This window comes from Canis aureus, chromosome 15 (assembly GCF_053574225.1).
Source record: "Canis aureus isolate CA01 chromosome 15, VMU_Caureus_v.1.0, whole genome shotgun sequence".
Classification (NCBI taxonomy): domain Eukaryota; kingdom Metazoa; phylum Chordata; class Mammalia; order Carnivora; family Canidae; genus Canis; species Canis aureus.
In genome coordinates this window covers 67,935,898-67,949,766 of record NC_135625.1, presented here as the reverse complement: position 1 = coordinate 67,949,766, position 13,869 = coordinate 67,935,898, and the positions used below count along the sequence as shown (strand labels likewise).

General features: G+C 62.2%; 1 protein-coding gene across 12 annotated transcripts in view; it reads left to right on the top strand.

Annotated features, from left to right (window-relative positions):
- TNS3 (tensin 3) overlaps positions 1-9,265 on the top strand; it is a 157,317-nt gene extending 148,052 nt beyond the window's left edge. For 11 of the 12 annotated variants that reach the window (XM_077850338.1, XM_077850337.1, XM_077850336.1 and 8 more), the window contains 4 exons: positions 5,610-5,778; positions 6,643-6,711; positions 6,813-6,839; positions 7,523-9,265. In XM_077850338.1, the coding sequence (XP_077706464.1) occupies positions 5,610-5,778; positions 6,643-6,711; positions 6,813-6,839; positions 7,523-7,667 (410 nt within the window). In that variant the 3' untranslated portion in view covers positions 7,668-9,265. Of the gene's footprint in view, positions 1-5,609; positions 5,779-6,642; positions 6,741-6,812; positions 6,840-7,522 lie in introns of all 12 variants that reach the window. The other variant, XM_077850339.1, reaches the window with a different exon arrangement.
- The last annotated feature ends 4,604 nt before the right edge of the window (positions 9,266-13,869 follow it).

The window sequence follows — 13,869 nt, the reverse complement described above, 5'->3', positions numbered from 1 at the left end:
TGGTCCCCTCCTCGGGTCCGCCCGCTGGACCTTCTGGTAGGAGTGGGTTTCGTTCTGTAAGAAACCAGCGCCGTCCTGCAAAGCAGCCGCCCCGTTTTGCAATCCCGCCGGCGGTGAATGAGGGCTCCTGCCGCTCCACGTCTGCACCATCTCCCGTGTCAGGACGCTTCTGGATTTTGGCCGTTCTGACAGGCAGGCAGCGGCGTCCCATTGATGTTTTAATTGCACTTCCTGGATGACGTGTGACGTGGGTCATGTCTTCAGCTCCGCCGCCCGTGTACCTTCTTTGGTGAGATGTCTTACGGAACGTGGCCCGCTTTTTTAGCGAGATGGTTTTCCTCTTGCTGAATTTGAAGAGTTCTTTGTATATTTTAGAGACCGGTCCTCTATCAGATGTGTCTTTTGCAGATATTTTCTCCCAGTCTATGCATAGCTCATCTTCCTGTTCTTTTTTTTTTTTTTTCCTTTAAAGATTTATTTATCTATGATAGACACAGGGAGAGAGAGAGCGGCAGAGACACAGGCAGAGGGAGCAGCAGGCTCCCTGCGGGGAGCAGGATGCAGGACTCAATCCCAGGACCCCGGGGTCATGCTCTGAGCCAAAGGCAGGTGCTAAACCTCTGAGCTGCCCATGCGTCCCTGTCCTTGGTCCTAAACTCTAGAAATCACTTTGTCAATATCCACAAAATAACCTGCTGGGGGATTTTTATTGCAATTGTATCCAATCTCTAGATCCATTTGAGAAGCAACATCTTGACAACACTGAGGCTTCCTATCCATGAACATGGAATCTCTCTCTTCATTTATCCACTTACTTTGTATTTTTGCACCAGTTTTACAGTTTTCCTTGTAAATAAGTCTAGTACATAATTTTATTAGATTCGTACCTAGGTATCTCACTTTTGGGGCTGCTAATATAAATTGAATCTTCCTTTATAAATTGGAATCGTCCTTTTTTTTTTTTTTTTTTTTTATTGAATCGTACTTTTAATTCCAGATTGTTGTCCCCTGCCGGTGGATAGGAAAGGGATTTTTTATTTTTTTATTTTTTTTTAGGAAAGGGATTGACTTGTGCATTAGTCTTATTTCTTGCGCCGTGCTGTAATTACAGCCGCCCTGGTCACGGTTGCAGCGTTCAGTGGCCCCAGTGGAAGAGGGCCATGGGCGCGGCCCGAGCCCCCGACTCTGCAGTGGTGAGGGAGCTGAGGTCCCCGTGGTGGACGCTTGCTCTCGGGAACGCTGGGGAGGGGGTTTCAGAGTCTCCTTTCCGCCGCTTGTGTCCATGGTGCGCTCTTCGGCCGTGGCTCTGTGTTGGAGCTGAGTGTGCCGTGCACCTTTTCTCTGGTTCCTTCCTCTGGACGCCATGCATTCCTCTGCTCTCCCAGCTTTCCTCCGTGGAGCCCCCATCATCACACCTGCTGCTCAGCTAAACTTCATCTCTCTGGTTTTCACATCGAGTAATTCCGCGTCGGACTCTTTTCAGACCGTCCTTGAGAGATACATTCCGTGTATCCGAAACGAAGGTGACCTGGTTTGCCCCAAACAGCAGCGTCTTGGAGTGTGATGCTCCGAAACGAGGAGCATGGCTGTGGCGGTCCTGGGTTCAAGTCCGTCGTAGCGATGATGATCTCTCCGTCCCGCGTGGCCGCAGAGACCAAGTGAATCAGACGTTGAGAACCGCCTCGAGGACGGTGATGGGGTCACTCACGCAGGGTGTAGTTTTCCTGCTGCCACGCGTACGTGGAGAAATGGCCTTTGCTGTGTTGGCGCCTCACCCTTGCCCCGCACGGGCCGCAGCTGGGGGCCCCTGGGGTCTCTCCGGGGTGCAGCCCTGCTCAGCCTGGGGTCCCACTGCAGCCCACACGCCTCCGGGCTCTGCACTTGGCGTAACGTCATCTTAGGACAGGTGGCCTGTCCTGTTTCTCCTTAGACTTCATGGTTATCAGACATTTTCCCGGTAGATGTCCATTCTCCATTCGTAAATGGATCAGTGGATTCACTAATCGTAATTAGGAACCTTAATGGCTCCTATATTTATACATTAAAGCTTTTACTTTTGACACCATTTTTAGGGACACTTTAAATCTTGTTGGATAATACGTGGCAGGTACCAGTAACGCTGGATGATTTTTTTTTTTTTAAGATTTTATTTATTCGTGAGAGGCAGAGACGCAGGCAGAGGGAGAAGCAGGCTCCCTGCGGGGAGCCCAATGCGGGACTCAATCCCGGGACCCCAGGGTCACGCCCTGAGCCAAAGGTGGAGGCTCAGTCACTGAGCCACCCAGGTGGTCCACATTTGCTTTTTTGGGGGCGAGTGTCAGTTCCCGGGACTTGAGGTGGGTCCTGGAATCTTATGTCCATGGTTGCACACTATGCCGCGGAGCCCGCATCCCTTTAAAACCTGGTGTTTCTAAGACCCTTCGAGGGGGTTACATTCCCATGCAGCTGACTTCATGGGTGGCAAGGCCAGGAGTGGAATCAGGACCCAGAGATGTGGCTGGAGTGGGGACAAAGCCGCAGAGAGCTCCTGGGGCCCCCGCAGGGCTTGCAACGCGTGCAGGAAGGCGGTCAGACTGTCCCACCGGCGATCCCCCTCAGGGAAATGTTTTTTGTTTTTTCTTAAAATGAATGAGTGTCCTCATTCACTTCCGGGACTCGACTTGTCCCGGGTGGAGTCCGTCAAGCTGGGGAAGCAGCGCCCGGGGGCGGGTGGGGTTCGGTGGGCGGCCCCAGGGCCGAGCCCAATGGGCTGCTCGGCTCCCTGACTCCCGGTGTCTCTGGCCTCTTCCTCGGGGGCCCTGCAGCAGTGGGATGCCGTCCATCCTGAGAAGGAGGACCAGACCTCTGTTGGCTCATTTCCCAGAAATGTTAGGGATGTGACCTTGACCTTCCCTGCTGTGGCGTGTATTTCATTTATAAAAATCGGAGTTCTTTAGATCGAAAAAAGGGAATTCAGAGGGAGAGTGAACTGCTCAGAGGTCTGGTTCCCAGACAGCCCTGAATGCTTTTCCTAGTCTCGCATGGAGTACGAACCCCCCATCCCCCGATTTTCTGCGGCTGAGGGACAGTCCGCCTTGCAGTTGCTCCGCTTGTGCGGCCTGCTCCCGGCCTTTCGGTTACTGCAAACACCCCTTGGGGGGCCGCCTCCTTACTTGATGTCTTTGTCTGGATTTTGCATTGGCGTCTTAGGACCCAGGGTGCCGGAGGCTGGAGGGCTGGCTGCGGCTCGGGGGCCTGGGGCTTTGTGCCGCGAGCACTGGGTGGCTGCCCCGTTGGGCGCCACAGGAGGCAGCCCCACCAGGAGCACGCGTCAGGTGGGAGAGCAGGTGCTGCGGCCACGGGCGGCCTGCATCCTCAGGTTCTGTCTGTAGGAGCCAGCTTCCCGCGAGTCCCCCCTCCTTATCCAGAGACCGTCTGTGGGGTCACGGGGGCGCAGGGTCTGGGTGGCGGCAGCCCGTCCCGTCCCGGTGGGGGGGTGCAGACCCAGCCCGGGCCTGCTCCGCGGGGTTTCGCTGCACTCGGATCAGAGCTCCCTTTCTTGTGTTAGGAAACACATCACAGTAACGCTCGTGAAATCAGGAACAGAACAACCACCCTCCCAACATCACACCCGCTTGCTCCTGCTCCTACACAAACGCGCTCTTTATCGTGGTCCCAGCACGACCGTGGCTTCTGCTTCTGCTCTCCCATCAATCTCTGGCATTTCTCTGGTCTTGAGAAGCAACTGACATACGGTTGCCGTCTGGGCCGGCGGTGCCCGGCATGCGGCTCCCATGGTGGACACGGTGAGGTGGCCAGCACAGGAGGCTCGGCCATGTTCATTGTTGGCTGCGGATACGAGGCCATGGGGAGAAGAAAAAGACGTCTCGCTGTGCATGTGGCCCGGCCACCCTTTGCTGGCCGCTGGGTGTCCGTGTGGGTCCGTGGAACCATTCCCTGTTTCCCCGCCGGGTCCGTGCAGGGCGTCCCCAGCCCCAACTCTGCGTTGCTCACCTGCCGCGGTTGTAGATCTCCTTCCTGCGTGTTCTTGGGCCACCAGGTGCAGGCGTGTCTGCCGCTCCCGATAAGGATTGCCAGGTTGTTGTCCAGGAGGGCGGTTGGGGTTGACACCCCGGGCAGCCGCACCCGAAAGGACTCTGTGCCCAAACGCTCTGTCCCGAGACGACACCGGAGGAGCCCTCGGGTTCAGGCAGGAGCAGGGGCACCCCAGCCCTCAGCGCCCGGGACAGGGGCGGCCAGCTGGAAGGGGCAGGTGCATCTCTGCTTCTGCCCTGAGCCTCGACCTGGGCCAGCGACACGCAGGTGTGACCTGCGGAAGGTGCACCTGCCATCAGCGCACGTGTGGCATTGTCAGTGGGCGTGGGCTGCGGCTCAGGACCTCGCGGTACGAGCCACAGCGCACCCCCAGGGAGACTGTCTTGCTGAGCACGCCTGGTACCCAGGGGGCTCCCCGTAGGCACCACCACATGCTTGGCCCCCCGGGGGCTGCGAGGTGCCTGGACGGGTCTCGGGGTCTCCAGGCCGCTGCGCCCTCCTGGGCACGGGGTAGGCGCGGGTGGGCCCAGGCGCTCTGTGAGGCATCACTGCAGCCGGATGCCAGCAAGCGCATGGCCTCGGGGGCTCGGGGACACGGAGGTGCTTGTGTTTGGGGCGGGAACGTCTCCTTCGATGGTGCCTGGCGGCGCCTGCGCTGTGCGCTGTCCCCTGTGCCGTCCGGAGCTCTTGGTGAGAGCGAGGGAGCGTGGTTCAGGGAGCTTAGTCTCCAAGGAGACTCCCTGCAGGTGGCGGGTCCAGGGCCGGAGTCCTGCAGAGGAAGTGGGGGGCCCCGGAGCGCACACTCGCGGAGACCCCATCCCCCGGCTTCCAGCCGCTTCCCTCTCAGGAGGGTTTCTGGAACCTCTTTCCCTTCATTCTGGGCCTTTCCGGCTGGGCCCCTTCTGGTGGCTCCACGAATCGGCCCGGCGGCTTTGCCCCGCGAGACCCCGGCTGACACGCCCCTGGGGTGCTCCAGGATCAAGAGCCTCGTTTTCCCGACACTCGGTGCAGCCCCGGGTCCTCCTCACCGAAGCCGGGGCTTCGGAGACCCCAGAGCTTCTGGGACTCTGACGCTCACAGGGACCTGCAGGGCGGGGGCGCGGGCTGCTCCGCCCGGGGCTGGGTGGCTCCTGCGGGGAGCGGGCGGCAGGCAGCCCGTGCGTCCCAGTCACCCTGACCGCACACGTCGGGCCTGTGGGAGCTGCAGGGATCAAGCCTCAGCGGGCCTTGGGCTGTTGGCCGAGCCCTGTTCCCGCTCAGCGGTTCCCTTCCTGCAGGAGGAGCAGCCCCTGGCCCCTGGCAGCGCAGGGCCGTGACCCCCAGCAGAGAGGCCGACTCTGCTCCGGGCCACACGGGTCATGCATCGTCCCCGCAGCTTCCCGGGTGCCGCCCCTCCCAGGTCTCCGTGCAGGACGGTTCTGTGGGGCTCTGGCCCTCACGCTCCCCGCCTCATGCTCCGCATCCTGGGGATGCAGCTGCCGGGGGGCCGAGGTCCCTCCCTCTCCACACCTCGGGGATCGGGGGGCCGAGGGCTCTGCCTCCACCTAACACACCACTCCCCGTGTGCCGCGCAGCCTGCAACGTGTGGTACCTGAACTCCGTGGAGATGGAGTCCCTCACGGGCCACCAAGCCGTCCAGAAGGCGCTGAGCCTCACCCTGGTGCAGGAGCCACCGCCCATGTGCACCGTCGTGCACTTCAAGGTGTCGGCACAGGGCATCACCCTGACAGACAACCAGAGGAAGTGAGTGTGCCGGGCGCTGGGCTGTGGGCGGGGCTTCCAGGCACGCCGGGCTCAGGCCTGCCAACACGCGTGTGCCCAGAGGTGGTCCTGGATGTGTCACTTGGGGCCTCCCGGGAGTCGCGCCTGAACCGTGGACAGTGGGCACGGAGGTTTTCTTACGAGTTAGTAAGGCCGTAAAAAAAAAGAGATTTGGACCTTTGAGTACCACATGCACACGTGTATAAGTTTTTGTTTTTGTGTTTTTAAAGATTTTATTCATTTATCCATGAGAGACAGAGAGAGGCAGAGACCCAGGCAGAGGGAGAAGCAGGGGCAGCAGAGACGGAGGCTTGGGTGCTCCTGCCCCGGTGCAGCCCCTGATCTCAGAGTCAGATGCATTTTTGATGCATGGAGTTTTTATTTAATTCATCACCAAAACAGCCCGGGGTGGTTCATGCGAGAGCCGGACCACCACCGACCTGGAGGCAGGCGCAGGGCCAGTTCCCAGCGCTCCCCCCAGCACGGCCCGCCTGCCCCGGCACCTGTGCCACGTGCCCCCGGAAGTGCTCGGCGGTCCTTGGACCAAGGGTGGGGAGGCTGGGCTCCCCGGCTCCCGTCCCGCACCGGCCAGGGCTGCTGGGCCTGGTCCCGACCCCACGTGGCTGGCAGGTGCACGGCATGACCGCCCGTCTCCACCGCGGGGCGGCTCCTCCCGCAGCCCCGTGCCCAGCACCCGCCCGTCCGCCCGTGCCCACAGCTCTGCCCGCAGGCGCCTAGTAGTCAAGTCAGCTTCTGCCCGGACCCTGTCCCGGGGGCGCCCAGCCCGAGCGTCCCCGTCACCCGCGTGCCCCCTAACAGGGGCGTGTCCTCCCCGTGTCCCGACAGGCTCTTCTTTCGGAGACACTACCCCGTGAGCAGCGTCATCTTCTGCGCGCTGGATCCGCAGGACAGGAAGTAAGTGAGCGTGTGTGTCGGCAGTGTCTGTGCGCCCTTTGCCTGTGAACGTGCAGACTCATGTAACTCTTCCTTTTTTTTCTCTTTTTCCCACCTGCAAGGTGGATCACAGACGGCCCCTGCTCAAGGTAAGGCTCCTGGACGCCAGCGCCCCCCATCTCTGCCCAAAGCGGGTTTCCTCGCAGATTTCCGAAGCTGGCGGCGCGTAAGGGAATGAGGGCGTCGCGCGGGCGGGTGCAGGCTGTGCCGTGAGCACGAATGAAGGTGCCTCCCGTGGGGAGGGCCGGCTGGGCTCCCCTCCTGCTGGCTCGTCCCCGGAGGCCCAGTCCTTGGGCTGGGCGGGGAGCGTGGAGAGGATCGTACGGCCAGGGCAGGTGCGCACCGCAGGCACGTCGAGCTCGGGGCAGCGGGAGGGCTTCCCGTGCATATGTACGCGTGGCGGACCCAGTGCTGGTGTTTCCCAGACGCTGGGGGAGCCCCGACAGCCAGCCCTGGCTCCCTGGCCGTGCTCCCGGAACCTTCCGGAGCCAGGTGCGCTCCCTCGCTTGCCCGTAGTCTGAGACTGAGGTGCCTGGGGTGCGCGAGGGCGTCCAGCCCCCACGTGGCCCTGCCTGGCCGTCCCTGGCGGGAACACAGTCCCCACACCGGAGGGGAGGTGGGTGGCTCGGGGGGACCTGCCCCGGGCAGCGGTGGACCGGGCAGGGGGCGGCCACGCACCTGCTCTCCCCGCGGGGGCAGCACACGGGCCCACAGCTCGCCGGGCCTCGCGGGACCCGCCGCTGCGCTGACCTGCCCACCTTTCCCGTCACAGAGTCTTCGGGTTTGTGGCCCGGAAGCAGGGCAGCGCCACGGACAATGTGTGCCACTTATTTGCGGAGCACGACCCGGAGCAGCCCGCCAGCGCCATTGTCAACTTTGTGTCGAAGGTCATGATCGGCTCCCCTAAGAAGGTCTGAGCCCCCCCCGCCGCCCGCCCCAGCCGGAGACGTGACAGGGATCCAGGCGCCCGCCGCGCGGCAGCTGGCGAGCCTGACGCCCCAGCCCCAGGACGGGAAGCCGGCTCCTCTCTGGCTTTACAGACACGAGGTCAGGCGGGCCGTGTGCTGTCCTTCCCTCAACGACTGCTCACCCACGCCTCCCTGGGGCGGATGCTGCGCTCCGGGCCTCCGGACCTCCGGGCCTCCGGGCCTTGCAGGGAGCCCCTTGCACGCTGGCGGCGGCGGTGGGAGCCGCTGCGCAGTGGCCCTGGCAACGGACAGGGCCCATCCTCCCGTCTCCCCGGGGCAGGCCTGTCTTCCCCGCGGCGATGCTGGGGCCCTGAGGGGGGGGCGGCGTGATGGCTGCGAGGACCAGGAAGGCCTACGGTCGCTGGGGGGCCCTGGACGGCCCCAGAGTTGCGGCCCCGGAGGCCAGTGGACGCTCCCCCTCCGTTGTCCGGGGGCAGAGTCGGCCCTGTGAGCAGTTGGCCCCACGTCCCCAGCCCGCTGCGCGGCGGAGGAGGGGAGGCCTGGCGCAAGGCTCCGTTCCCCGGGCTGGGAGCCGAGTCCTGAGCGCTCTTCCTGCTGAGGACCCCGTGCGGCCCGGGGAGGCCTCCTGAGCGGCCCCAGCCCGTGGGCTGCCCACACCCGACCTCGCAGAAGCAAGCGGGGTGGCCGGGCCGGCGTCCCACTCCCCTATGTCCCAGATGCAAGTGCCTCACTTCTGTGCCAAATGTTTGCCTTGGTCTTCGCGGACCTTCTCCCTCCCGGGGGCCGGGTCCTCAGCAAGGGTGGCTGGCGCCTGGGGATTCCAGGACCCGAGGTGCATCCCCAAGGGGCACCCCCTCCTGAGACGCCTGTGCGTGGCTCGGCCTGGACCGCCCGCCCGGTCCCTTGGCCTTCCGGTGATGGAAGAGGCGGCTTGCTTAGAAACCAGAGCGAGGGGAGTGTGGGCTTCCCGGCTGCTCTGTGTCCAGAACGTTCCAGAAGCCGTCCTCCCTTGCCTTGTAAGCGGACTGGCCCACTGTGGCCTCTGCCCCCGGCGGTCAGGGCATCAGGGAGTGGGCTCCGCCTCCACCGCCGGGGAAGCCCAATCCCCGATTCCCGACGAGCCGGTACGACAGGTGTCTCCCCGTGCTACACGTGCGTGACACAGAGCGAGAGGAAGCTGCGAACGGGGCTTGGACCGCGGTGAGCCCCACCCCCACGCGGGTGCGGGGACGCTTTGCCCCAGGCAGGGTCCCAGTCCCAGGGAGGCCGCGAGACCTGCTCACCGCGGGGTCGTGCTCCGGGTCCTGCCCGCCCGCCCAGCGGCCCGGAGCCGTGCTCCTCCAGTGTTAGCCCGCAGCCTTGGGAAGTCACCGCGTCGGGGGCCCCGGGTCTCCTCGGCGTGCAGGACCTCACGTCTCCACAGCTGCCTTAGTAGTGCGCGTTTTTACTTTTCTTACATTGTAAAGAATATACCCAGTATGTAAATGAATGTTCTATAAGCCCTTTGTATAGTCATTTTCTCTGCTTTTCAGATATCGTCTCTATTCAAAGTATAATAAAATAATAAACGTGGTAAATTCTCCGTGGCACAGGCATTTGTTGTGTTGGGTAGAAGTGCATCTGTGTGCACGTGTGTCTGCGTGTGTGCTGCACCTGTGTCCCTGCGTGTGCGCCTGCCCGTGTGACTGTGTGAGCCGCCCCTGTGTGACTCCGTATGCACCTGCCCGTGACTACGTGTGTCCCTGCACCTTGTGGCTACATGTGCACCTGCCCCTGCGTGACTACCTGTGTGCTGCACCTGTGTCCCTCTGTGTGCACCTGCACCTGTGTGACTACGTGTGCACCTGCACCTGTGTGACTACCTGTGACCCTGCACCTTGTGGCTGTGTGTGCACCTGCACCTGTGTGACCGTGTGTGCTGCCCCTGCGTGACTACGTGTGTCCCTGCACCTTCTAGCTGCATGTGTGCTGCACCTGTGTCCCTGTGTGTGCGCCTGCCCATGTGACCATGTGAGCTGCACCTGTGTGACTCCATGTGCACCTGCCCATGTGACTACGTGTGCAACTGCACCTTGTGGCTGTGTGCTGCACCTGTGTCCCTGTGTGTGCACCTGCTCCTGTGTGACTGTGTGAGCTGCACCTGTGTGACTCCGTGTGCACCTGCCCATGTGACGACGTGTGTCCCTGCACCTTGTGGCTACATGTGCAGCTGCCCCTGCGTGACTACCTGTGTGCTGCACCTGTGTCCCTGTGTGTGCATCTGCACCTGTGTGACTACGTGTGCACCTGCCCGTGTGACCGTGTGAGCCTGCCCATGTGATTACGGGTGCACCTGCACCTGTGTCACTGTGTGCCTGCACCTGTGTGACTACATGTGTGCTGCACCTGTGTCAGTGTGTGCACCTGCACCTGTGTGACTCTGTGTGCTGCCCCTGCATGACTACGTGTGTCCCTGCACCTTCTAGCTGCATGTGTGCTGCACCTGTATGACTACGTCTGCACCTGCCCGTGTGACTACATGTGCACCTGCACCTGTGTGACCCTGTGAGCCTGCCCCTTGTGTGACTACGTGTGTGCTGCATCTGTGTCACTCTGTGTGTACCTGAACCTGTGTGACCGTGTGAGCCTGCCCCTGTGTGACTACGTGTGTGCTGCACCTGTGTCACTGTGTGCACCTGCACCTGTGTGACCGTGTGAGCCTGCCCCTGTGTGACTACGTGTGTGCTGCACCTGTGTCACTGTGTGCACCTGCACCTGTGTGACCGTGTGAGCCTGCCCCTGTGTGACTACGTGTGTGCATACGTGTGCACGTGTCTGCCGGGACTGCAGCATGTGCTGTTGCTCGTAGCTGCTGATTGCTTTGTTGCTCCCCTGCTGGCGGGGCCCCTCCGGGTCCTCCTGAGTCGGGCCGAACCTGAATATGAAGTTCCGTGGCTGCACCTTGAGCACAGCGCCTGGTGCCCAGGGCGGGCTTCCCAGCCAGGTGGGGCCGCATCAGGCTGGCTTCTTGCCGTCATGGGTCTGGGCTCCCTCTCTCTGTGTACCTCCTTCCTGAACCAGGTGACGGGGACACGGGACCCAGGGGCCTCCCGAGCTTGGGAGAGTCTCGTCGGACGGAAGGTCGACCCTTGAGCAGGGCCAGGGAGGGAGTCCGGGCCACGGGGCGTGGATGCCATGGCCAGGGCACGGGCTCTCCGAGGGCATAGTGGATTTGTCACAGTGGCCTGGACTCCGCACCTGGGTGAGAGCTGGCCATGTGCAGGTGACCTCCCTGCTTGTCACTCAGAGGCTACCGCTGATGGTCCTACTGGCAATGGGCACCTGGGGCCCGTCTCCTGGGGATCCTGGGTCTGTTGATAGTGGGCAGCCGTGTCCGACCCCTGGGGTCATGGGCCTCTTGGAGAAGGGTACCTGGGTCCTGCCCACTGGGGACCCGTGGATCTGTTGGGGGGGGCCTTGGATCTCCTGGCAATTAGTGCTGGGATCTCGCCCACCGGGGACCCAGATCTATCGGAGGTGGGCTCCCGGGTCCACCTCCTTGGGCTCTGAATCTACCAGTGACGGGCCCTGTGCCTGCCCAGTGGCTTCGTGTTTCCTCTAGAGGTGCCTGTGGCTGCCAGGACCAGGAGATGGACCCCAGGGCCTGGGGTCGCGCTTCACACGGCTGACTCCAATCTCAACTGGAGTTGCCAGTGGACTTGGGGCCCCCGGCGTGTGCAGGGGACACGGGCTTGGCCACACCTGGGCACATTCGGGCGGCAGGGCTGTCGAGTTGGTAACAAGAGAAAGATCCAAGAATCCATGGCCATAAAGTTCCTGCGGGATCAGAGCGCAGAGCTTGGCAGAGGGAGGAGAACCCAAACACACGAGCAGACCAGGTGCCGTCGAGTGGCCAGGGCCGGGGCTGCGGGGGTGGGGGCGTGGACCCCCAAAGCCTTTGCCTGTGGGAGGGTACCAGTAAAGGGCAGGTGCCACGAGAGCCGAGCTGGCCCATGAGGCCTCTCTGTCTCCATGGATTTGAGACCCCGGGGGCGGGGGGACCCCAGCAGAAGGCCTGACCCCCACCCCAGGAAGCACACGGCGTCTCCCACCACCTGGAGACCCCGGAGAGGCCCGGCCAGGGAAGCCTCTGCTGAGCCACGGCCCCCCAACCTCTACCCCTGTGACACCTGTGCCCCCGGGCTGCGGCGTCGGGACCACGGGGGCCTCTGCACGGACCAAATTCTCGTGGCCACGCGGCGATGCCTGAACCCAACTTGGCCGCCCCTGGCCCGGGGGGCAGGGAAGAGCCAGGGAGCTGCCCGCTGGTCCACGCGGAGCTGCAGGTGGGGACCCCGCCCGGCAACAGATGCGGAGCCCAGGGGCAGAAATGTTCAGCAGCTTGGCCATGGTCGGGACACAGGCCATGCCCTTTGCACCCAGGGTGCACGCGCGGGGGGACCCTGGCGGCTGGCTCCAGAGGCCTCGCCTCGCAGACCCACGTGGTCTGGCTGTGTCCGTCTTAGCAGGAGTAGGAGCGGACGCGGCAAGCTGCTGAGCCCTGAAGGGAGAGCGCGTGCCCTCTGTCCTCCGCACGCCCCCTGCCCGCCTGGCGAGGCCTGCCTTGCGCTCCCAGTATAGGCGGGAAGAGAAACCAAGAGGTAAAACAAAGTCATCGTCCTCTAAGAGGTGATGGAACCGCCCTCCGTGACCGCGGCGATGGTGGAGTGCAGGAGAGGTACTAAAACCCGCCGGATCTTTCCGTTCCGTGGGCGGAGGCCGTGGCCGCGCGCTACATCTCAGGAACGTCGTTAGAAAAGCAAAACCAGACACGCGTCTAGGAGAAGAGTCAAGACCTATGTGAACCTCTGGGAGACACAGGCCCAGGCCCAAGCTCTGCAGCGCCGCTGCGGGGAGACCTGCAGGTATATGTGGGGAAGCCGGGTGTATGTGGGGGGTCTTGATCTTGGGTCTCTCACGAGGCCACCCAGCAGGATGACAGGTCTGAACACGTAGAGCCAGAGCCGGAGGGGAGAGCCAGCAATTCTCAGAAGAAAACTTTGCCCAGGTGCATGGAGGTGCAGGAAGGGGGCGTAGGCTCTGGAGACCCCAGAAGCACCCAGAGAATGGCCAGCTTTGGCTCGGGGCAGGTGGGGCTGATCAGAGCCCGCCAGGCGCACCCTTCTTCCCCAATCCTTGTTCCTCCCAAGGCCCCTCCTGAGGGGTTGGCAGCCAGTTCCCAGGGGCGGAGAGCGACACCGGGTGCAGAGAGAAACTTGGATTCTTGCAGGAACCTGCACATCCTTGGCACCAAATTGGGATGTTTTCCACAATCACAAGTGACTGTGGGGCATTTGATTATATAAAAATGACCGGAGAAGTCCCAGGGCATGCCTGAGGCCTCAACCAGGGCTCCGCTGAGCAGGCCTAAGGAGACAGGGGGACCAGGCAGGGCTGCCCCATGGAGGCCCCACGACCACACGCGCTGCTTCTCCATGTCTGCTTGGCCATGGTGGGCCACGGGGGCAGGAAGGGCCGTTAGTCTATCAGGTATGCTGCACACGCGGGGCCCAGGGCCTGGCGCTCCTGGAAGGTGGAGAGGAGCAGGCCATGGTGGGGAGGACTCTCCTCTAGAAGATGAAAGTACCGAGAACATCACTCTCTGGGTGGTGGGCAGGAGTTCACCGAATGACAGCTGTGAGGACACACTTGCTGTTCTCACTGCTTGTGAGAGCAAAGAGGAGGCAAATCAAGGCAAAACTCTGAAAATGTTTCAGTGTCGGTTAGACGGGATCGGCTGCTCTGGGCAGTACAGCCCCGCAGTGTGTGTGTGTGTGTGTGTGTGTGTGCGTGCGCGTGCTCTGCACACGAGCAGGGTCAGCCTGGCCGTCTCCATGTGTGATGAGGGCTGCACATTCCTTGTCTTCAAAGGGTTTTGATGAAGATAAAATGAGGTTCTGTGTAAGAAGAGCCCATGCAAAGCCTAGGACATGGTGAGCTTTCCATGGATGGTATTGTTTCATCACCACCACCATCACCATCACCATCACCACCACCACCATCACCGTCATCACCATCACCACCACCGTCATCACCATCACCATCACCACCACCACCATCACCGTCATCACCATCACCACCACCGTCATCACCATCACCACCACCACTATCACCGTCATCACCATCACCACCACCATCACCGTCATCACCA